Source organism: Rhinolophus ferrumequinum, chromosome 8, assembly GCF_004115265.2.
Source record: "Rhinolophus ferrumequinum isolate MPI-CBG mRhiFer1 chromosome 8, mRhiFer1_v1.p, whole genome shotgun sequence".
Lineage (NCBI taxonomy): Eukaryota > Metazoa > Chordata > Mammalia > Chiroptera > Rhinolophidae > Rhinolophus > Rhinolophus ferrumequinum.
In genome coordinates, this window is record NC_046291.1 from 53,634,778 (window position 1) to 53,659,547 (window position 24,770).

At 39.1% G+C, this 24,770-nt stretch overlaps 1 protein-coding gene across 1 annotated transcript in view; it reads right to left on the bottom strand.

Moving 5' to 3' along the window:
* The window catches only part of MYO3B (myosin IIIB), a 386,500-nt gene that overhangs the window by 75,875 nt on the left and 285,855 nt on the right, over positions 1–24,770 (bottom strand). Inside the window, exons 31-32 of the mRNA XM_033111465.1 lie at positions 10,115–10,175; positions 9,095–9,194 (exon numbers count right to left, since the gene is read on the bottom strand). Of these exons, the coding sequence (XP_032967356.1) occupies positions 9,095–9,194; positions 10,115–10,175 (161 nt within the window). The remainder of the gene's footprint in view (positions 1–9,094; positions 9,195–10,114; positions 10,176–24,770) is intronic.

Consider the following 24,770-nt stretch of genomic DNA (forward strand, 5'->3'; position numbering starts at 1 on the left):
GCTGATGGGCCCTGGAGAAACACACTGTTCCCCAGTGTTCCCCAATGAAATCTTTAAAAATAATAATAATAATATGAAAAACTAGGGGGAGGGGAAGAAGTAATGGAGTATATATGAAAATTGCTTTCTGCTCAAATTTTCTGAAAACCCAAAACTAATATAAAAAATCTATTAACTTAAAAAAAAATTAAAAGAAAGAAAGAAAGACCTCAAAAAATGTACTACTCCCAATCTTGGAAAACAAACAAAGGTAAAAAGAAGAAAAATCACTCCACTTCTACCATTATACAATTGTATGTTTCATTTTAAAGTTGAAAAGAACCCATTAAAATGAAACAAACTAGGCAGCTAAGGTTAACAGGGTAGTCTACGGAATGTGTGCTGTTTCAAATACATCAAGTAAGACAAGAATTTAAAAATAAAATTACTCTTGGCACATTTTACAGCCATGCCATCAACATTCAATTCTGGAAGCCAAGTACCCTCACTTGACACCCCCTTCCCCCCCACCTTGCGTTGTTTGGCAGCTGCACTCCTGATGTCCTGGGTGGATGCCAGAATCTAACTCGGCATTGAAAAAAGTGCATCCTGACCCAATGCACTCAGGAAAGCACCGGAAAAGTTCCTGCTGAACTTTCCTCATATGTTTGCAGTAATAATCTAAGCAGAAATGTTGTCTAAAAACTCTCCAACTTTGTAACATGTGCTTCCACAGGTTGAAGGAATGAGAACAGGCAGTCACAAGGCTTTCCCTGCGATTATGTGGCCTCAGGAATGATGGCTGACAAATGACCTCCATGGCTTCTAACTACCACCTCTCACAGCTGCAGCCACTTTTCTCTCCAGCATAAACAACTCCAACAGGGTCAGAATCTTGTGGCCTCAGTTGGCTGAGGAGTAGATAGGGTAGACAGCCTCCCTTCTTCCTTATCATCTAGATCCCTAAACCTCAGGGAAAATGGAGCACCACATAAATATTTTCCTGTTGGTAGGTATCCTGCAAAGTTCCTTTAGGAAGCCACAATGTAGGACAGAGACCTCAGCTGGGGTAAACCGCTACGACTGCAATTGATGTCCCAAGCACTCTGTTCACATTCTCTAAAATTACAAAATAAAGCAAAACAAAACAAACAAACCCCCAAACCAGATCTAGTGAACATGAGAAAAGTCTGTTAAACAAAATAGGAAAGGTGTATGATAAATAGGGTTAAATTAGAAATTAAATTTGCGATTAGAAGAACTATAATCTCTCCTCTTTTTCCTTCTATCCTTCTGCCCTCATGTTCACAAGCTTCCAACTGTGCGCGCCTTATGCTGACCTTGACGAAACTCTTTTGCAAAAAGCCAGGACAGAAACATTATGGTAATGACATACATATTAGAGATATGTGCAAATATTCAGATCTGGTGGGGTTTAGAGCAATTTTGCTTTGTGGGAGGCTGGCAGAGGCAGTAGAATTTATAAAATAAAAATATCCTTTAAAGGCAATAATTCCTAATAATTTTAGAAACTAAGACACTATATAAGTCTGAAATACTCCCCTCTTCCTCCTTGATAGCAAAGATACAAGTACATGTAAATTAGTTTTTGACAACTTCCTGAGAATTTAATGAGACCACTTGAGATAAATATGGGCATTCATTGTGTTAACAAAGCTGTTTGGGAAAATAACAGCTGCAAAGAGCAAGATATTGGAATTACATTAGTTTGTTACGCATCTTATTTCACTTTCTGGCCTGTGGTTAACATATAGTAGGTGCTCAGTAAGTGTTAGTTGCATGAATGAATAGAAGCCATATATATAGTATATGTATGTGTGTGTGTATATATATAAAGTCCAGGTTTTTTGATTCAGTGTGGTGTCATAGATGCCTAGATCAGCGATTCTCGAAGTGCAGTCCCCAGACCAGCAGCATCACATTACTTGGGAAACTGATGAAAATGCAAATCCCCCTCTCCTCCACGCCACACAAACTTGGAAACTGTGGAATGGGCCCCGCAATGTGTTTTAACAAGCCCCCCGGGTGATTCTGATGCCCACTGAAGGTTTAGAACCACTGGATCTAAAAATATCCTTTGACAAAGAGGTGTTTTTTTCCACCTCCCATGCTAAAGCAAAGAATTCCATGCCTGTTAATTACTTTACCATCTCACCGAGAAAAGTCCTGAGACTGAGGCTTTACCAATTTCACTGATGAGGGTTTATGGTGAATTCCACGGCATTCAGGCAAGAAGAAAAGCCGCCTCAGCCCAGTGGGAGCTGACGAGAGGGGGCTTTAGAGCCCCAGAGACGACCTATACGTGAGGGCACAAGAGCAGGTTTGACGCCCTGTGTGTGCATTCCCTCACAGCATCCGGTGCGGGACGGAGAGGCCCAGTAGCCTTCCCTCTGTGTGAGGTTTGGTTTCCATGTGCTTTCCTGAATGGGATTATGTTGCCTTTGAGGCTCCATTGTAGGAACATGCTCTCCCTGTCAAATAGGTGACATCTGAGCCCTTTATGATCACAGTCGTGGCTGTTTGGCAAGCTGCTTGCAACAACCCAGGCAGCCAGTGTGAGGCGATTCTGTAGTATGATTTAAGGTTTAGTCTTGCCTGATGTTGTGACCTAATTAAAAAAAATAGTTCCCCCCAAATCGAGTTCAACTTCTAGTATTATAATAGGGTGGCTAACTTGTCCCGTTTGCCCGGAACTGTCCTGGTATTAGCACTGAAAATCTCATGTCTTGGAAAACCATTTAGTTCTGGGAAAACTGAGATGTTTGGTCACCCTGAGGATTAGGAGTTCCAAAGATAAAATACAGCCCACGTTTGCTTTCTGATAGTTGAACTGATGCCAAAATCAACAAAATTTCATAATGAGCAATAAGAAAGGTAAAGGCAAATAAAGAAGTAGATGGCATTAGAGAAGCACTGGGTGAAAGTGTGTGATTTGCTCAGCAGTCATGGGGTGGACAGGCCCTGAAACATCTGACACCCGATGCTCTCTGGGGGCTCTACCACTCCCTGACAATGTGCATTGTCAACTGTGACCCCCTCAGGAAGCTGGTACAACACTGTTCACTCCTCGGCTCTCTAAAATGTACCATGCTCCATCTTTAAGATGCGATGCAGTTAAAGTTACTCTTAGCAAGTGCAGTGATTTTTTTTTTCCTTACAAAAAGAAATCAGAATAATTTATACTACCTATAGAAGAGAGGATACCCAAGGGCAGAACTGCCTCACTTAGGTGAGGTATCACTGGAAATCCAGGGCAGGCAATGGAGGTCCTTGAAAAAGTAGGTCACAGTTACACTAAAGCTTACATACTTTACACTAAGACAATAGAGGTAAAGCACCTAGAATGTGCCGAAAGTAGGTACCTACTCCTCGTGTGGCAGTTCCCGTTCTTTTACTCATAGGGGATTCCCTCAGATACCCTATTCATTTCCATTTTTTTTTCAACTGCAGAGAAAACATTTAAAACCTATATTTTAGACTGCAACAAAGGAGTAAAAGAGAGAAGGGGAAGGAAAATATGCGACAAAATGTGAGCATATTAATAATATCAAGAAATATCAGCTTTGTGTTAAGAGAGAAGAAAGTAGAAATAATCAGGCGCATTCACTAAAAATCATAATCGCTGAGGGTCATTTAATTCAAGGGTAGATGGTCCCATTTTCCAATGGATTCCAAGGCTCTCTCTGTGTCACAGCCCAGTGTGACCACTGTCATCAATGATTGAGTCCTGAGATCCTAACCACTGCGGTCCATATGCTTAGCATGAAAGGGAGTCGTAGGTTTTAGAAGGTTTCAGCTGCCTGGAAAATGCAACTTACACAGAATACGTCATTCATTGATGATGTCTATAGTCTATACTCAACCCAGTAGCTGGAGTAATCACTCTAAAATGTACTCAGGTCACATCACTCCTCTGCTGAAAATGCTCAGTGGCTCCCATTTCACTGAGTTTACACCCTTACTATTCAAAATGCACACCTCAGATCAACAACATTGACACCACCTGGAAGCCCCTTAGTGTTGCAGAATCTCTAGAGCCACCCAGAACTGCTGAATCAGAAGGACACTGAGAAATAGTGACATGAATCATCTGGCTCCTCACCTCCTACCATTTTCTTCCTTGTTTTTCCAGCTCCAATCACGTGGGCTTTCTTTCTATTCCTCCTGTATTCCAAACATGCTGTCTCCTCAGAGCCTTTGCCATGGCTGTTCCCTCTGCCTGTAATGCTCTTCTAAATATCCACATGGCTAACTAGCTCACCACCTTCAAGCCTTCTCAATGAAGCCCATCCTGACCACCCTATTTAAAAGTAAACCATCCCCCACCCTGTCCTCTGAACTTCGACTACTCCTTATCTCCCTTGCTGAATTTTCTCTCCCATAACACTTCACTCTTCTAACATCCCATACAACTGATTTATGTATTATGCTTATTGTTTATTGCTGTCTCCCTCTGCTAGAACATAGCACTGTGAAGACAGGAATTTCTGACTTGTTTCCTAGTATACGTGTAGCACACATGCCTAGACTAGTGCTAATGACATGTGGTCTCTAGACTGATTCCTCTTGCTGATCCCAACAAGATGAGAAAAGAAATTTAGAGTAATTTAATTTAGAAAAGTTTAGATCAATTTTATGTTGATACGACACATAAATGTATGATTATCCCGTAATTCATTTTTATTGTATTTCACAAAAGTATCAAATTGTACAAATTGGAAATTAAAACAGCCAACCCCAAACTGGTCTTTCAAAACAGTTTGAGAAGTACTGGCCCAGGACAGTCCTTGGCACTTAGTAAGTGTCAATAATTGTTTCTTGAATAAATAAATGAATAAATACATAGAAGAACGAATGCCTAAAGAACAAATTTTCACATAGTAAAATCAGATCAGGTCTGTATATACAGAGGGTGCCAAAAAAAGAGAGGACCAAACTATTAAAATTGTAATATTCAATATATACTGATAACAAAAGATGAATACAAGTCATGTTTGACTTCTGCAATTACAAGAGGTGCTCACAGTGGTTACCATCAGTGTCCAGATACTTCTGATTACGGCAAACTACTGCTTGAGCAACGTTGACCAAAGTGCCCGCTTGTGTACATTTTTTGGCATCCCCGGTATATCTGCCAGTCCAGTGAAATAATTCCACTGCTTGGATTAGTGGCAAAGTGATTTGTATTATGCACTTCCTGGGTATACTGTGCTTTTCTCTGCTATGTAAGGAATGAGTCAGGTGTAAACGGACCAATTAAGGATGCTTCTGAGACTCTCTAAGGCCCTGAGGACGGCATTGTCAAAGCCCCACATTTACACACTTCTTTGCATGCCTGTTCTGAGCAGAGCTGGCCTCACTGAATAACCAGATTTATTCCCTGTCTCCCCCAATCCTGGACCCCGACCAGATCCCTTTGTAGAACAATGAAGTTAGCACTCACTGCAAGTTAGAAGGCAAACTTGTTGGATGTTAAACTGAAAGCATTTTTCTAAAACTGAAAAGGTCACAACATTCTCTCATTCAGACTTCCACAAAACATGGTTGAAATAATGGGTCATTTAAGGCAAAGCATTAAACACAAAGGTATAACGTGCTAAAATGTCTCTTACAGAATACACTCTGTTTCTGCAGCTGATCACCTTGAAAACATAAACAAAACTTGTGTTCTTCAATCCATCTTTGTTGCTTTCTAAGGTCAAGGAAAATTTGATTTACATAATGCTTTTTACTGCCTAAACCTCTTCTCCTGCTCAAAACAACAGCAACTAAATGAAACAGCTTCAATCATTTTTACGTGCTCCACTGGTATGCTATGTCTATTTGGGGATGACTAACAAACATTTATTTTGTTCCAGGATTATTGGAAATACATTTAAAACTTTTCTCTGACTCACTTAAGAATTTTATTTCACTCTTGCTTTCATTATATTTCATCATGTCTTTGGATGCTCAAGAATTCAATTTAAGGACCTAGGCTTGGTTGTGAGCAGAGAATTCAGAACCAAAATGATATAATCCCAGAGAGTTTAAAATCTAGTAGATGCATGAAAATAACTATAATACAAGGCAGAATGTGATAACTATGATAAGAAAAATAAAAGTCCACAGAGGAGGGGGCCATTGTGGATCCTTAAGAATGGAGAAGACTCTGAGACTGAACAGAGAAGAAAGATAGATGGGGCAGAGGGAGCCGCATGAACAAAGTGACAGAAAAGAAAAAGAACACACTAGGCATGCTTGAAGGATAGAGAATAGGGGATATTCTGAAGCACGGAATGAAGGAGAGAGATCAGTAGAAGACAGAGTTAGAAAGGAAAATTCGGACCAGAACAGAGACATGTGAATGTTATGCCAAACTTAGAGTTCTTAACACCAAAAACAAACAATCAGATTAAAAAATAGGCAGAGGAACTGAATAGACATTTCTCCAAAGAAGACATATAGATGGCCAATAGATACATGAAAAGATGCTCAACGTCATTAATCATCAGAGAAATGCAAATTAAAACCATAATGTGATACCACCTCACCCTGGTCAGAATGGCTATCATCAATAAATTAACAAACAAGTGTTGGCGAGGATGCGGGGAAAAGGGGACCCTCGTGTACTGCTGGTGGGATTGTAAATTGGTGCAACCACTATGGAAAACAGTATGGAGATTCTTCTAAAACTACCATATGACTCAGCAACCCCACTTCTGGGTATTTATACAAAGAAATGCAGAACACTTATTTGAAAAGATATATGCATCCATCCCTATGTTCACTGCAGCATTATTTACAATAGCCAAGATATGGAAGCAACCAAAATGTCCATCAATGGATCAATGGATAAAGAAGATATGGTACATACATACAATGGAATACTACTTGGCCATAAAAAACAATGACACCTAGCAATCTGCAACAACATGGATGGACCTAGAAGGTATTATGCTATGTGAAATAAGTCAGACAGAGAAAGACAAATACCATATGATTTCATTTATACATGGAATCTAACAAACAAAATAAATGAACAAATAATATATAAACAAACTCATAGATACAGAGAACAAACTGATGGTTGTCCAGTTCAGGAGAGAGCAATTATGACAGGAGAGAGGAGAAAAAACAAGAAGCTTAAAGTTGATGCCGGGACAATGGGAAGCCACTGAAGAGCACAGAGCAAGAGGATGTGATGATCAAGAAATACTTTAGAAAAGCTCCTCAGGCATATGTGTGCAAGAGACGGTGAAGGAGGAAAAGAATGAAAGCAGGAAGACCACTAGAGTATAAGGAGAAGTGATGGTGATGGTGGCAAACCCTACAGAAAACCATTTGATTGGAAGGAAAGAGCAATTATGACAGGAGAGCACATATGAGGCATTTATAGCAAGTCAGATGAGAAATATTCATAAGTTTGTCTTTCTGGGATACTTTCCTAAAGATTGGGAAAAATGATTGCAATTCAATAAGTCTCTTTAATAGCTGAAAATACAATATATTTTTACTCCCCCGAACTATCCCACCAAAACTTAATGCCTTATAATAAGTACTTTATTTCTTTACCTGTTATTCATACTTATATTGTTATACTTATAGATTAATTTTGCATCTACATAATGTCAGTAACAAAAATTACCACCTCATAGACACTATGCTATGCCCTTTACTTATACTAGCTCATTTAATGCCCAGTACAACCTGTCAGCGATGAATACTATTTCCCTCATTTTACATGTATAGGTACTAAGGGAAGGAGTTCTTACATAACTTTATTAACATTCACAGGACAGCAGAGATTTAAATCTATGCAGGTCTGAACCAAGAATCTGTGCCTTTGGCTTCTCAGATATACTTGACATTTTTCTTTTCATATGTATTTTAAAGTTACATGTATTTTAAAGTAGAATGCCAAAAGAGAAACAAAGACAAGATGGGAGAAAAAGGAAACAAACAGCAAGACCACAGATTTAAACCAAAACATATCAATAATCACATTAAATGTAAATGGTCTAACTACCCCAATTAAAAAATAGACTGTCTGTTTGGATCGAGAAAAATGCCAGCTAAATCCTTCCATAATGGATTCCACTCCACCACACTGTATTTTCCCTAAATTTTCCTCTTTTGGCACTGCTGTCACCCCTACTCCCTCATGGCTATGTACTCCTGAACACCATCTGGCTGTGGGGAAACGATTCCCTTTGACAAGTTTATCATTTTCTACATATCCATTTATAAGGTTCTGCCATAATATATATTCATCGTCTCTCATCTTTCTCCAGAAATTTAAGTTCCATTTGGACTGGAGGTCCTACCGTATTTATTTTACATTTCCCACTTCATACAGTATTACTTTGTCACTGAAAAACAAGCTAAGAAGAAATTTGGAGAGACCCCAAAACTACTGCATATTTCAGAAAAAGAGATGAGGTCCACAAAGAGTATAATGTCGGTATTTTAAGGTGAAAAGGTTTCTTTCTTTGGGACGGTCTACATTGTCATTAGTATCTTCTTGTTCACAAACATTTGTTATGATCATCCTTCTATTTCACCTTCCAGAAGTACTGATTATAGCCATAATAAGCCCCCAAACTGACTTTTACCATATTCTGCAGCAAAGAATTTAGAAAAGGGGCCAGAAATAGTTATTTCTCAAAAGGGTGCGGCAAGATGTTTATATTCTTGCTGAAAGAATGGCTATGTTGCCAAAAGGGCAGAACTACTCACTCCGTCCATATTGTTTACCAAGCCCCTGAATAATCTGCTCCACTGAAAGCTGGTCTTTCCTTTAACAAGATGAAGTTTTAAGCAGTTTCCTAATTTGAGGCTCTTACAAGTAAAGGGAAAAATATGGCCTCTGATATTCATTTTCTTCCCTCAGAAAAGTAAACTTAAGTGACATGGGTAGGCGGTAAACTGCTGCCTTTAATAGAAGTTTGGATTCCAGCCTTTATAGCTTTCCAAGCCTGAACTTGGTGCTAACACTAGGTCATGTTACTATCTGAGTCCTGCCTTCTAGATAGCCCTGCCCAAATACCTCATTAAAAAGTACACAAGCATGTAAATAGTAGAAGCAGCATGCAATTCAAAATGTTCTTCTTACCAGGTTTTACAGGGGCTGCTCTCGAGGGACTCAGTCCTGGACGATCTGGAGCAGCCTGGCATGACTGAGAAGACAGCAGGTCCGTCCCAGGAACTGAGTGCTTCAGAAAGACCCAGGAAGAGAAACATTATTTGTATCCACTGATAAAGTAGCCTTAAGGACATGGCTTCCATTTAACTAAGAGACCTCTGGCCCCAATCGCATGGGGAAGAAGCTAAGTATATGGGGGTCTTGTTGTAAGTTGCCCCTGTCTTGTATTAAAATTGAGTTGGGAGCAATTAGTAGCAAAGTCTTGACACCTTTTACGTCATTTTTTTATTTCTTCCTCTGAACAGGTCAACCTAGCCCCCTCTTAAATTAATTACAGTCTAGAATATAAAAACAGCTATGTGCTGATTTTCTTCTATCCTTAATTTTTATCCCTAAGAAAGAAAAAAGAAAACCTATAGGAAGGTATTAATCTACTTAACATTTCTAAGTACATCATCCAAAGGATTTTGTTTTTTTAATCTTACATATGCTCAGCAGAGTTACTGGCAAAAACTGTACATTTTCTTCATTTCATCCTTTCAACATCAAATAGTAGGCAGCAAAAATTGGATCAGACTTCAAAGCCTGCTGTGGGCTCCAAGTCACAGAGAGACGCCTCCATTTCACATATTGAATTTGAGCAGGATATCAAAGTGCTACCAAAGAACCTCGGGTCCTTGCTCAAAAAGAGGCTCTAACATCTGTAGAGAGTGGAGTGCACAGACAAATCACCTCAGGGAGCAGCTAGCATTTATTCTCAGCAGCAAATTTCCAGGCTTTTGATTCTCTCTTCGTTGTACCTCCCTGTCTCTCTGCTGAACCACGTTCTTTAGCAAGATGGGCTTTTGTCTCAAAGGCTTCAAAATATCACTAACGGTTTCATGTTTGGATGGCTGGACCAAGCAACCACAGACAGACTTCCCGCCCACGGACTCGGATGAGTCTGAAACAAGGATACACAATTACTGCAAAATCAAGACATCCAGCTACCTTGTTTGGATATCCTGCGAAGACATCACACACTTTTGGAGAACTCTGGGCTTGTGAATACCTGAAAATAAAAATAATAATTTTTAAAAGGATTGAAAATGATAATTAGAAATCTTAAAGAGAGTTGTTTTCCTCCAAAGATGTATCAGACATACTCTAATTAAGCTCCCATTGTTTCCCATTCTGGTCCTTGGTTAAAAAGACATGGTCATCTTATGGAAAAACATCCTACTAGGTGTTGCTCCAACATCCACAGTCAGCCTGAGATCCTAAGACCCAAGAAACTGTCCCTTTTGAAGTTGTGTGATCCAAGTTGGTTTACTATTGGGCTCTCACAAACTTGACCGAGAAGCCAACCAAGCTGTTGCTAAGGCCGCACTTCCCACTCAGTACATTAATCACATTATTTGTTAAATAATTCAAAATAGAATCTGTTGTCAAATAAATCTGCTGAGTTGTTTATAGTTTAAGAGGTTTTCCTTACTACAGGAATGATATTTTATAATCACAATATGCATGTATGGGTTTTTAAAGTAGGGTGCGGGGAGGATGCAAGGTTTCCTAAAGGAATTTGACCAAGAAACTTAAAAAAGTGATAATCTACTAACACCTATTAAAATGCTAATGTTTCATGGAGCAAAATTTGGAAAAATCAACTGTGCTGCATCCTCAATTTCCTGTAATTGGAACACATTGTATCAAAGTGTGATAACTATAACACACTGTTAAAATAGGAACCAGGAAAGTTTTATAATCCCTTTCATATGGAACTCAGCAGAGTGGAAAGTTGATTAGGGGAAGGGAAATCTGGGCTCTAACTCTGGCCTCAGAATCTCTCATATTTCTCTCTCTGTCTTTCACACACACACAACAAACAAACAAACAAAAACATATAACTAATTTCTACAGTATTCTGGGTTCTAGTTTTCCTCATCTGTTAAATGATGGAATTGACATAAATTATTCCTTGGGTCTCTTTTAGTTCTACATGGATAATCTTACTCTTTATTTAAACTTAGAAACGCTTAGTTGAATGCTTACTGAATTTTCTGTGAATAGTTCATAGATATTACTTTCAAAATGCATCCATTTATTGATTATAGCAATATACCCATTTTTATAATGTCACGTCAGTACCTGGGTGAGGGGACTATAATGATATACTTATTTGGGTGCATACTTATCATATGTCTCCCACTATGAAATGTAAGCTCTATGAAGGCAGGGACTAGATCTGCTTTATTCTATATTCTCTATCAGCACCTAAGCCAATGTCTGCTACATTGTAAGTGGCTCAATAAATATTAGACAAGTTGAATGAATACAAGAATGACTAGCGCACCCCCAAAATATGGGCCATGATAATCAGTTAGAATTCCCTTAACATTAAAATTAATTAGCATTTATATAGCACTTCATATTTTTAAAAATGCTTTTATATATCTGATGCGAGTTTTACAACCATTTGAGCTCCGTGCTTTAATTGTCTCTATTATATAGATGAAGTCGAGAGGGGAAGGTATTTGCCCAGGGATCAGGAAGAATACTTGGTAGAGCCAAGACACTAACTCCTGTGTTTCTGACTCCAAATCCTGTGCTCTTCCTCTGAACCATTACATCCTCTGTGCCCTTTCATCTCTGTGCATCAGCCCCTGGGACTCATTCCCGTCAGCCTAGGTATGTCCCAATAGGCTGTGGGACACCCATATAGGACGGGGGGACTCTGCGATCCTCTAGAAGTCCTGGTAAGCTTTGGAGAAAAACCTGAGGAAGAGAGTTTGCCTGCTGAATTACCATGGAGTCTCCACTTTCTGTCTTTCCTGACCCAAAAAAGAAATTTACCTCTTAGGAATTCTTCTAGCTTGCCTGCCTTTTTAGGATCCCAAGGCCAGTGGCAGACTCCTTTCAACTCTCTGTGGTGGGGCAGCTCATCGGTCTGACTCCCTCCTCATTCAAGCCTTTGGAAGAATCTAAGCAGCTCAGTGTAACATTTCTATGTGTTAAAAAGGTGGAGGCGTGGTGGGTAGTGTCCACAGGCAAATAGATGAGAAAAACAGTTGATTAAGTGAAGTTAAGCAGGTTTCTTTCCTGAGAGGCTTTCCAGAACTTTCAACTTAATAATATGTACAGTGAAACCCCAGAAGAGGAAAAAAATGGGCAGCATTTCCCATGATGCTATTTTAACAATGGAACCCTTCTGCCATGGAGCGTGTCGGGAGTCTGCTGGTTCTTATAACACCACTTAGGAAACGCTGATCTGAGCAGTGCTAATTTGAAACAAATTCCAATTTGCCTTTAAAAAAATGGTATAAGTCAATGTTCCTCAAAAGTCTAACTGCCTCAACTCTGCAGCAATTTCATCAGATATGTTGTCATTTGTCTTAGGGACCTGAGGCTGCCAATAAGTGGATTAATATTCTGCAAGCTGTCATCACCCAAACACGGACAGCACAATGATCACAAATATCCAATGCTTACCGCATGCATACATGTCACCATCACCGGGCAAAGCATGGGTACATAGTTATTTCCTGCAATACTCCCAACAACCATGTGGACTAGTGTATTTTTATACCCATTTTATAGGTGAGGGAATTAAGGACCCAGAAGCTGACGACTTGCTTCATGTCATAACTAACAAATAGTGCAGCCTAAGACCTGCGAGCATAGAAAAGGAGACTCCAGAGGGAAAATTATTGATTCAGGCACGGATTATCAATTGCTGATAAAACCTTTGAACAAATGGTTGATGGGGAACAGGACATTCATATGGCGAAAGACCACCATGTCACAAGGAGAATAGGTAAGGGTACACTGGAGAAATTAGGTCACCATCTTAATACAGTGCCAACCTTAGCATCACTAATGCCCAGACAACACTGTCTTGTGATGTGAGGCAATATACAGTATTTGACATCATCAACAGGATATTTCTGTTTTTTCTTTTGGTCAAAAACATTGAACTTGAATCTAATCAAAGCTTTAAATCTAATTTACACTTTACCCAAAACACAGGGTATAGAAGGACAAGCTGAGACCACAAAGAATCAAGCAGGCAAATATAGAAGGTGAGCTATTTTATGGGATAATTGGCTCAATCTCTTAAAAAGTCAGTGCGAGGAGAAAAAGGGATTGTACAGTAAAAGAGATGTAGGGACATAAGAACTTGATGTGATGCAATACACTAGATCCTGGCGTGGACAATTAGTGGAAAGGACATCTTAGAACAACTGGGAAAATTTGATTATGGGTTGGTATTAGATGGTATTAAGGAATTATTTATTTTTAAAGTGTGATATTATTTTGAACCTGTAGGAAAAATTTTTTTAGACAACACTGTGCTCAACCTCCATTAGAAATCACATGCTAAATGGCAGAAGGAGTAAATCTGGTTCTCAAAGGGTGGTAAATAGGAGGTAGTTGTTCGTCTCTATATGATTCACTATGGATTTCTAGGGCTCCTGTAGCCTCTCAGGAGCCATGACTAAAGTCTCAAGTAGACTGCCTCCAGGGTCTGGCCGCTTGGCTGCTCTGGTACAGTCAGATCATTGAACTGTGGGTTCTAGGGGAGACAGAAACTCTCAGCCCCCTTCTGCTGGGCATCTGCCCTGAAAAGGCTCCCAAATGAAACTCATGTCTAATTCCTTCTTCTGAAACTCTGATCCCAGTATGACCGGATGTGAGGCAGAATGAAGGCTGGCTTCTGAGTACATGGCTGTTGAGAATGCCCCAGTATCTTTCTTCTTTTGCAGCAAAGATCCATCAGGCCAGCTGGCTTTGTCACGCTGGGCTGGCGGCACTAGGTGAAGTCACCACATCAAGGGACTAGGTCTCAGCTTTGCAAGCTCCAAAATTCAGTTTGCTAGGTCGTTGAGGGGTGATGATTTTTCTCGGGAGCTAAGGTGCACTAACTAAACTCAGAAGAGTCATATTTGACAAGTAGAATGCCAGTGTATGATTTTACAGTGAGTAGTATAATCTGGACTGTCTCACTAGTTGGTTGATATACTCTGGAGACCGAATTACACATCAGAATTACAGCAAAGGAAGCAGGGTGCTATTTAAGAATCTGAACAATCAAGCTGGTCCTGTAACTGGTCTTTTTTTACTTTAGGGATAGAATCAGTAACTTTCTTCTTTGACAGGAGTAGAGACACACTGGTTACACACTGATTCGCCATTTTCTAAACTTCATTTAAATTTCTTTGTGCAGTTTTTATTAACTTTGATAAAATCTGCAAGATTATGTCTTATCTTTGATCAATTATGATTTAGAATGGCTGCTAGACATACTGAGAAACCTATTAGTTGTTCACACTTGAAAGCATATTCTAATTTCAAACCAGGATAGGTTGCAGTTAATTCACTGTGGGTTGATTTTTGTTAGCTTCCCACTGTCTCTAGATTTGGGAGTAGCTCTCATTGTATATCACGTCTTACTTGATAGCCCTGGGAGAAAGGCTCATCTGCATAACCAAGCCATTTGTGCCTGCTTCTTTGACAACTCTGAAAAAAATCTTTTGTACATGGGGCTTGTAGTAACAGGTCCATTTCTTGTTCCCCAGCAGCAGTGGTCAATCTATCCTGCAAAAGATATGCTCAGACCAAAATATTTTCACATAGTAGGAGCCCCATGAAACTTGAAGGGGGCAGGTTATAGACAAATAAACCATATGAATTTCCTTATGGAAGTTATTACAATGAAAGATAATAGAAAACACAAACATCTTCAGAAAAGGTTTCAATAAGTTCAAGGTCTGAAGGTAAATTAAGACATTTAAGGCATAACATCAGAGACGAGGGGACACTGCTCTCGTAAAAGATCCCTTGCTGACCGGAGTGCTAACAGGGTTTCCATATGAACTGGTCACAGGTTGAAACCCAACTGGCAACTCAAGCATTCTTGCTGAGTTCTTATATGGAATGGGAAGATTTTAAGGGCTGAAGGTATAAATGTGCAACAATACTCAGATCTGAATCTCCCCTCATTGTCACTATGCATCTGCTCTTCCCTGATGTGCATCAACTATGTGTCATTGCATATTCTTATTGCTTATATTTATTTAAGTAGTGTTGGAGGCACAGAGGACTGTAAGGTAATAAAGTGTTTTAAGCAGAACACGAATTACCTTGTTAAGTTCAAAGGCACCCAAAATGCATAAGTTAATGCATCTTTTTTTAAAAAGACTGGAAAGCTATGACTTCTAGTATGCTTTTTTTTGTTTTCGATTTACCACCACCACCACCACCACCACAAATAAGCATTTGCCAAGCACCCATTGAATCTCCCCAGGGTTGTCTTCATCCTTCCATGCTTTTGCCTGGAATGTCCTGTCCACCTGGCCATTGCATCTTTATCCTTTAACTCAGGTATCAGTTTCTTTGAAGAGTCCTTCCTGCCCAACCCTACCCCAGCTACCTCTCCACTCTGGGCAGAGTTGAGGCTCCCCGGTGTATTCACACAATCTACTGAGCATAACCATACTGAGAAGTTGGTTCTGTAACTGACTTGTCTGGTGCCACATCCTGACCAACGATAAAGTGTCTACAAATCACCGACTGAAGGTGAGCTGTAACAGATTTAGATCAAGGGAGGGGGGTGGCAAGGAAGAGCAAGTACCATACGCCACTTGGCTTTTCAGATAGCAGAGCTGTTTCTATTGCTGTGCTCATCAGTTTTGTCTTTTCTTTTTAATTTTTCAGTTGGTGAAAATATTCCAAATTCCCAAGTGGTCTGAATAGTCAACGATCACTAATCAACAAAAGTGTAGTATTAACTGACCTCTTTAAAGTAAGTGATTAAAGAACTGGTGGTAAAATGTTTCCCCTTTATTCCTTTTTCTTACTAAAATACACTTTTTTTCAGATTAAAACATAATATATAATCACTGTTATACTGTATAAATTACAGATATTCAAGGAGAAGAAAATAAAGATGAGGGATCTCCACACCCAGATATAATTGCTGTTACTATCTTGGTGCATATTTTTTCAGATGCTACTCTATGCATATAATATACATTAAAAATAATGGCTCATAATATACTCACTATTTTAACCTACCTTTTGTAGTTACAAGCATCTTTCCATATATTTGTGTGTAATATACACATATACAAGGATATATATATAGCATATTTATGGCTGTATAGTGTTCCTTTGGGTGATTATCATAAGTGATTATTATAGCTAATCTCTTAGCTTTTGGATATTTAAGTTGTTTCCAGTTGTATCACATTATAAAGAATGAATCACAAAAGACTCTGTGCATATAGTTATAAGTACTTGTCCAATTACTTCTCTAGGATAAATCTTAATGTAAGGCTATTGGGTCAAAGTGTGAACAAATTTTTTGCTTATTTTAATGCTTTTGAGTTACATCATCAGATTCTCCTTTAAAAGGCAACATAAATTAACATTCACATCTACAAAATGGAAAAGATCCATTTCCCTTCATATAACCAACAGTAGGTATTATCAGTCTTTTTAATGTTGCTTACCTCTTTGGCCAAAAAAAAAAAAAAAAGAAAAAAAGGTAGTACCTCATTATTATTTTAATTGGCATTTCTTGATCTCTAAAGATGGAAAACATTATTCCTGTGCTTTAATATATGCTGTGAAGAAAATACCGAGTATAGGAGAAGTGAAAACAAACAATAATAGTGCAAAATAAGATCACCAATATTGCAGGAAAAAAGGGGAAACAAGAAGGAATGATCATATCTTTTGTGTTATTTTTTTCTCATTACCTTTGGCTACTTGGTAACTTTTATTAGGATTTTGAAAGCATACCCTGTATCTCATCCCCAATCAGTATCATTGCTGAATGGTGGAATATGCAATTTAAATATCTTATACTTAAACATATGGATTTGTTTTGGCTCTTGGACACACAATTATTTTAAGTTTTAGAACATTGCTCAAGGACAAATTCATCAAAAGGGCTCAGAAAGGCTGATAAATGTTTCATAATGCCATTGCTCTAAGTTAGCACTAGTTAGATTTATGTACTTATGCTAATTTCTCAAATCCCACTGAGCCCTTTAAATGTGATATTTGTTTGCCTCATTGCTTTTCCCCCACCCTAAGCGCATACAGCCTTAATTTGCCAGTTCTTGCATTCTCATTTCTTTTTTTTTCTCCGCTCCTTTTTTACAGGTAGGGGTCACTGTGTAAGTCTAATGGCCGCCTTATTGGAAAAAAGGACACTCCACACTGAGAGCCACCCACAAAGCCTCCTCCAGTTCTTTGTCGGTAGCCAAGGGAGCTGGGGGAAAACCTGGCCTCACGCTCGGGGATGGAATTAAGATGCAGTAGTGAGGAAGATCACTGTCACCTGAAGTAACGCATGGCCTTGGGCTGAGGGCCACAGCACAGCCAGAACAGCTGAGCAAGGCTTTACTACACTGAGGACTTGACTGGATTATCTTAGTACATCCTCACGTCAGTTTGAACAGCACAGGTCCTACCACAGTCCCCATTTCACAGCCAAAGCCTGGGATGTTTAAGTAACCTCTCCAGGTCACACCAAGATACCAATGCAGATCTGGTGGACACAGAGCCTGTGCTCACATCCAGCGCCATTTTATTACTGGGCCCTTCCAGATTGCCACCTAATTGTCTTTGGGATCTTAAGGAGTGAGTGACACCTGGGGCTACTCACCTTCAGTTCTAGAAAACTTGCCAGGAGCAGTTTAAATTAAGTCTGACTGTATCTGCAGATACCTCGTGACCTCTGACCTGCTGTCTTTTTACTCACCTTGTGTCTATGGACTAATATTAAGATTATAAACACTTGTACCACCCTCAAGGCTCCAATTTGGTGGCAAGCCTTTTGAGATTCTGCACGATTATAAGAACAATGTGTATTACATGTACAATATAAGGTCCTCAGTGGCCTCACAGATATCATTCATTCATTCTATAGATATTTATTGAGCACCTTCAATTTGTCTCCTACTGTTACTGGGGATACAGCAGTTAACAAAGAGATCTAAGATCCCTATGCTCCTAAGAACCTACATTCTAGATGAAGCAGATAATAAAGGAAAGAAAGAAGTAAATGTGAAAGTATATTTAATAGAAAGAGGTGCCAAAAAAGAAAATTAACGCAAGGAAGGGACACAGGAAATGTTGGAGGCAGAGTCTATAATTTTAGACCGAGTGGCTACAGAAGGTGACATCTGAGTAAAGACCACGATAAATAAATAGGAATTGATGTCTTTGAATATGTTTTTAAACAAAGGCTCCTAAAGGGTAAGAAACACTATATATTCTGGCACGTAGAGGTCAGAGGACTGTTGTAAACACTTGGTAAATGTTTAGCAACACACTTTATGATACATATTCATGACAGGCACACACATACTCATGATATATGAGTTCCAAAGAACTTGGACTAGCGTTGCCAGGTAAAATACAGAACACCCAGTTATATCTGAATTCTAGGTAAACAATGCATAATTTTTTAGTATAAGTTTTTTCAAATACTTCTTGGGACATACTTATATTAAATTTGCTGTTTACATAAAAATCCAAATTCAATTGGGTATCCTGCATTTTCATTTGCTAAATATGGCAACCCTGACTTGGATAAATCAGCACCTCAGCTTCTTCATCAGCAAAATATAAATAAAAACTCTTGCCAATTGGAGGGAAATAATTACATTTGTGCTTTCAGGTGGAACAAAATAAAAACGTAAGATAATAGGATTTTAAAAGGATTAAATTAAGAGATATACACATGGTCAGAATTTTGAAGTAAAATACATACTTAGCAAGGTGTTATACTTACTGTTTATAATTTTGCACTTCTAAAAACATAAATCCCTGAACTTGGAAATTTCAGGCTTGAGAGAAGGGAGAATGATGACAGGCACCTGGGGTATTCCTTTCTGTAACCCATCTCTTCTTTGGGTAGGGTCACAAGGTAACTTGTGGGTTGAGTTGCTTTTGATTTACAATTGCAGTGCTTTAAAGACTGAATTAGGCAAGGGCATAGACTGGTGGAGGCAAAGGAAACTTCAGGGATCACTTACTACATCTTTTTCACATTGTAAGTGGGGAAACTGAGGCTCAGGGGGGTGATGTGACTTGTCCAAGTGAGTCAGAGGGAAGGAGATGGGTCTAATATCCGTGTTCCTTGGATGATGCTCTTGTCACCAATGCATGCCCAAAAGTTAATATTTAACCCAGTTTTCCTTCTTGAATTCTGAAAGCGATACTCTGGGGAAAGAGGAGCAAGAAACCCTGAACTGAAGTGCGTGATGAGCACAGCACTAAGTAGTGAGTCCCAAAGACAGATGAGAAAGGGGGTGTGTGAGTAGGGAAGCACATTTTAGGGACCTTTTTAAAAATGAAGTGAAAAAGCCTAAATAAGATTGTGAGTACAAAATTAATTCAAAATGGATGGAAGACTTAAGCACTTATGCTTAACAATAAACTGCATAGAAGAAAACACAGGTACTAAACTTATGTTTTTTTAATTAAAGAGCATTCAAAGAGGGTTCAAAGAGCATTTTATGAATTTGACTCCAAAGGCAAGGGAAGTAAAAGCTGAAAAAAAACGAATGGGTCTATATCAAACTTACAAGCTTCTGCACAGCACAAGAAACCATCAACAAAATAAAGAGGAATGGGAGAAGATTTTTGCAAACAGTGCCTCTGATAAGCAGCTAATATCCAAAATATACAAGAAACTCATACAACTCAACAACAAAAAAACAAACAACCCAATTGAAAAATGGTCAGAGGACCTGAAGAGACATTTCTCCAAAGGGACTTACAAATGGCAAATAGACATATGAAAAAATGCTCAACATCACACTAATCATCAGAGAAATGCAAATAAAAACCACAATGAGATATCACCTCACCCCAATCAGAATGGCTATCATCAACAAGACAAATAGTAACAAGTGTTGGAAAGGCTGTGGAGAAAAAGGAACCCTCATACACTGTTGGTGGGAATGCAGACTGGTGCAGCCGCTATGGAAGGCAGTGTGGAGGTTCCTCAAAAAATTACGAATAGAGTTACCATATGACCCAGCAATCCCTCTCCTGGGGATCTACCCAAAAATTCTGAAAACATTTATCCATAAAGACTCTGTGCTCCAATGTTCATTGCAGCTTTATTTACGGTGGCCAAGACATGGAAACAACCAAAATGTCCTTCAATAGATGAATGGATAAAGAAGTTGTGGTATATATACACAATGGAATACTGTTTGGCGGTAAGAAAAGATGAAATAGGACCATTTGTGACAACATGGGTGGATCTTGAGATTATAATGCTAAGTGAAGTGAGTCAGACAGAAAAAGTAGACAACCATATGATTTCGCTGATATGTGGTATATAAACCAAAAACAACAAAAGAACAAGCAAATGAGAAACAAATACTCATAGACACAGAGAATAGTTTAGTGGTTACCAGAGGGTAAGGGGGAGGGGGGTGGCAGATGAGGGTAAAGGGGATCAACTATATGGTGATGGAAGGAGAACTGACTCTGGGTGGTGAACACACAATGTGATTTATAGATGATGCAATACAGAATTGTATACCTGGAATTTATGTAACTTTACTGACAATTGTCACCCCAATAAACTTTAAGTAAAAAAACAGATTGTGTGCAGTGGGTAGTGACTAGTTGGCAACGTCACAGCGGAGAAGCTCCAGGAAAGACTGCAGACATTGCAATGCTGATGTGGACAGATACTTAGGTGTGGCTGGAGACGGATCTGGAGCTAAACAGAAAGGGGCTGATGCATTGCCCTGTCTGAAGAGAGGAAGTAACACTAACTTTATTTTTTAATTTTAACTTTTTATTTTGACTTAATTTCATATTTGTAGAAAAGATGCAAAAATAGTATAGGGAATTCTGTATATTCTTCAGCAGATTCTCTGAATATTAGCAATGTACACATTTATTTTATCTCCTTTCTCTCTTTCTCTCGGTATATGTGTACTGATATATACACACACAGACATTTAACTTTTTTCTGAATAATTTGTCAGTTGCACCTCTTACTCCTTTATCCCTGAATACTCCAGTGTGTGTTTCTTAAAGTCAAGGGCATTCTCTTATATGAGTGCAGTACAATAAACAAAATTGCAAAATTATATCAATACAATACTATTATCCAATCTACAGGCTGTATTCAGGTTTTGCCAATTGGGCCCGTGATATCTTCTATAGGAAAAGAAAATCGTGGGTCATACATTGCATCTAGTTGTTATGTTTCTTTAGTCCCATTTCATCTGGTACAGTTCCTTAGTCTTCCTTCCTGTTTCATTTTGAATCCTACAGGTCAGTCATTTTGGAAGAGGTCCCTCTGTCTGGTTCATCTGCTATTCGGTTCGTTTGCTGTTTCCTCATGATTAAATTAAAGTAATGCAATTTTGGGGGAAAAAATCCACAGAAATAGAGTTGTGTTCTTCTGAGTGCATCCTATCAGGAAGCGCACGCTGTCCATTTCTCTGATCACTGGTGATGCTAACTTTCACCGCTTGGGTTAGGTATCTGCCAGGTTTGCCCACTGTCCTTTTGTAATTAACGAGCATCTTAGGGAGAGTTACTCTGAGACTGTGCAAATAGCTTGTTACTCCTTAGCCTTTCACCTACTAGTTTTAGCATCCATTGATGATCCTTGCCTGAAACAATGACTATTTTGGTAGTTGCCAAATGGTAGTTTTCTGTTTTCACCATTTCTTGTATATTTATCATTTCACATTCTGTTGCACTGAAAAAGGCTTACCTTGTTTCTCCCACTTTCCTTCCCTCCCTTCCTCTTTTCTTTCTCTTTCCTTTTTCTCTCCTTCCTCCCTTCCTTCTTTTCTTCCTTCCTTCTTTCCTTCCTTCCTTCCTTTCCTTCCAATGTGGTTCATGAATTCTTATTTTATTTAATACATTATACTCTTTTATTATCATTATCTGCTTTGATACTCAAATTATCCTCAATTTGGCACTGGCTTAATTTTAAAGGGTTGGGAGTTAACAGACTTCAAACTGAGTACTTCAGAAAAGGATGTATAATATTAAGGATTACATAAAGAAAGGTGGATTCCTCGGAGATAACAATAACTCCTCCTATTACTATTATTCATAAGTGCTTTTCATGTGTCAGATGGAATGCCATGCCCTTGTATATGTTAACTCATTTCACTTTCATGACCTGGTGAGGCAGATGTGCCATTTTACCTTCCATTTAAAGATGAAGAAACTAAGGTTCTGAGAAAATAAGTAAGTTCATCAAGATCTTACTTAGTAATAGAAGTCTAGTGGACTCCAAGACCCCTGCTCTCAAAGACCAGGCAACCCTATAAATAGGTGTGGGAAACCCCAGGAAAGGATAAGTTCTTAGAAGGAAGGCTGAACAGTCCTTAAGGTAGCTGGACCTTTTTCCCAGGACCTAAAGCATCATCTGAATGGTTTGCAGTTTTACGAATGGGGCAATTGGAAATTGTCTATAAGTCTGTCATCACTCTGGGAACTTCCCTAACCTGCTTTGTGGAAACCATCCAACCCTGCCTGAAATCGAGTGAGGAAAGCATAAAGAAAAACCTCCTTTGTGCCAGTGTCAGCTGACAGAGATCCAGAAAGACATGTCTTGGCCAAGTCACCCCGGGAAGCATTCCCATGGGTCAAGACAAAAGCCAAAGAGAGGAGAAATCTAAGGGAACAGTAGAGCAGCAATTATTAAGAAATTCAGTATTTATTCAATTCTTTAGATCCTGGGTGAAGACGAGGCTGTAGCTTTACCTTCCCTGCAGATGAATGTATAGATCCTTCTTTCTGCAACAATATCACTGTCTCCATTAACACACCACCACTGTTAATACCAAATTTCAGATTTGGGGAGAATGAGCTTCGGTGAAAAAAGTAGGTTGCATGCTAGTGAAATTAATGCAAACAACTGCCCTGCCTTACAGGGAAAAGCAGAGTTGGATCTGAGAATAACACCTTTACCCTCCCAGGAGGAACAAACTAAAAATAAAAGACAACAATGTGCTTCCTGCCAGCCAGTAGACCCAAAAAGATACCTCAACCTGGTTAGGTAGTTAACAGTCAGCCTGACTCCCTCCGCCCGCAGGAGCAGGGCCATGTGGTTCTCAGAGCCAACAGCTGCCAGGCAGAACCTCTCAGATTAACCCATAGGTGGTGTTGAACCACTTCCCATTAAGATATTTGCAAAGCAAACAAAAACGATAGCCCCACTCTGAGTGCTGGGAGCTGGCCAGGAGCGCTGGCTGTTCTTGTTGACACAAAGAGCTCTCCAGGGAGGGTCTAAGCCAGAGCACGGAAGGCCACTCCTGCCTGCGTCTCCAGACTGTGTTGATCTTAGGCCATTAGAATCCTGGTATCAGGGACTGTTTATTATCTAATTTCCCAGTCACAGCAGTCACTAGAGCTCTGTTTCATCAGAGCTCTCTATTCCTCTCTGTTTTCCCGACCTGACCTACACCATTCAGATGAAAAGGAAAAATTCAACCCTCCTCCTGTTTTGTCTACTCATCAAGGAGACAAGTCTGAGAAGTTACTAAGATGCAGAGAGTGTGGCATTACTACTGTCACAGTTTCTGTGGTGAACACTTGCTCAGGTTCCTTCTTTATTTAAAGTGACGGGCTGGGGGCGGATGCTGATGGGAAAAATGCTGGCAGATCTTCGGCCTACAGATAGGCGTGCACTGCCATTTAATTCACCAAATACACTTGGAACTGAAACACTGTATGTTTTCCTTCTAACCCAGAGAAGAAAATGAAATAAGGTTAATAAGTCTATGGAAATGTACAATGTTAATCTTCTATCAACCTGTAGGAGTACACTCGGTTTCTTTAAATATTCATAATGAAACACTTTTATATAGAATTCATCTTTACACAAATATTGTTTTCAACTTGAGCAAGTTTTCTTTTCTCAAGTTTCTTTTCTTTTGAAATAGCCTCAATATACAAAGGAATCCTGTTCAAAATGTCATTCTGAGCCTGAACATAGAAAAGATCTTGATGAGGATACAAGTATAGTAGATATCTGAGATGTACTGAATTTCTAAAATTTCCTACACTCACAAAATGAGTGATGTAGGCAGGCTTTGAGGGATGGTGAAATGGTCAGAAGAATTTGCCAGATTTTCATTAATTGAAGTTGTCCTTTAGATTAGAAACCAGAACTTTATAGAGATGTACGTATTGATTGTATAAGGAGAGAAAGAGAGAGAGAGAAGGAAAGGAAGGAAGGAAAGAAAGAAGGAAGAGGAAAGGGAGAGATCTAAAGAGAGATTGAGATTTCTTTTTAAAAAGTAGATGCATTATCATACTAAAAAATCGATTTTTTTTAATAAAGAAGAGAGCCGTGTGACATTTAAAGTGCAAAGTTAAATAGCAACTTTTTACAATCTTGAATACATCATTCATTTTTAGATGATATTTATGCAAATGAAATTAAATGCTGCTGAACCCAAATTCTCTGTAAATGTGCAAGTTTTCCAGAGAGAAAGTGAATCCAACCTTGCCAGTCAACTTTGCAGAGCTCATGCTGTCATTTGCTGGTGGCAAATGTGTTTATGGATAAATTAATGTAAGCACTAAAGTTCATGTGCTTACACAGGTAATGCCATTAAAGGTCTTGGTAGGGTGGTGTCATAACTTCAGCTATGCA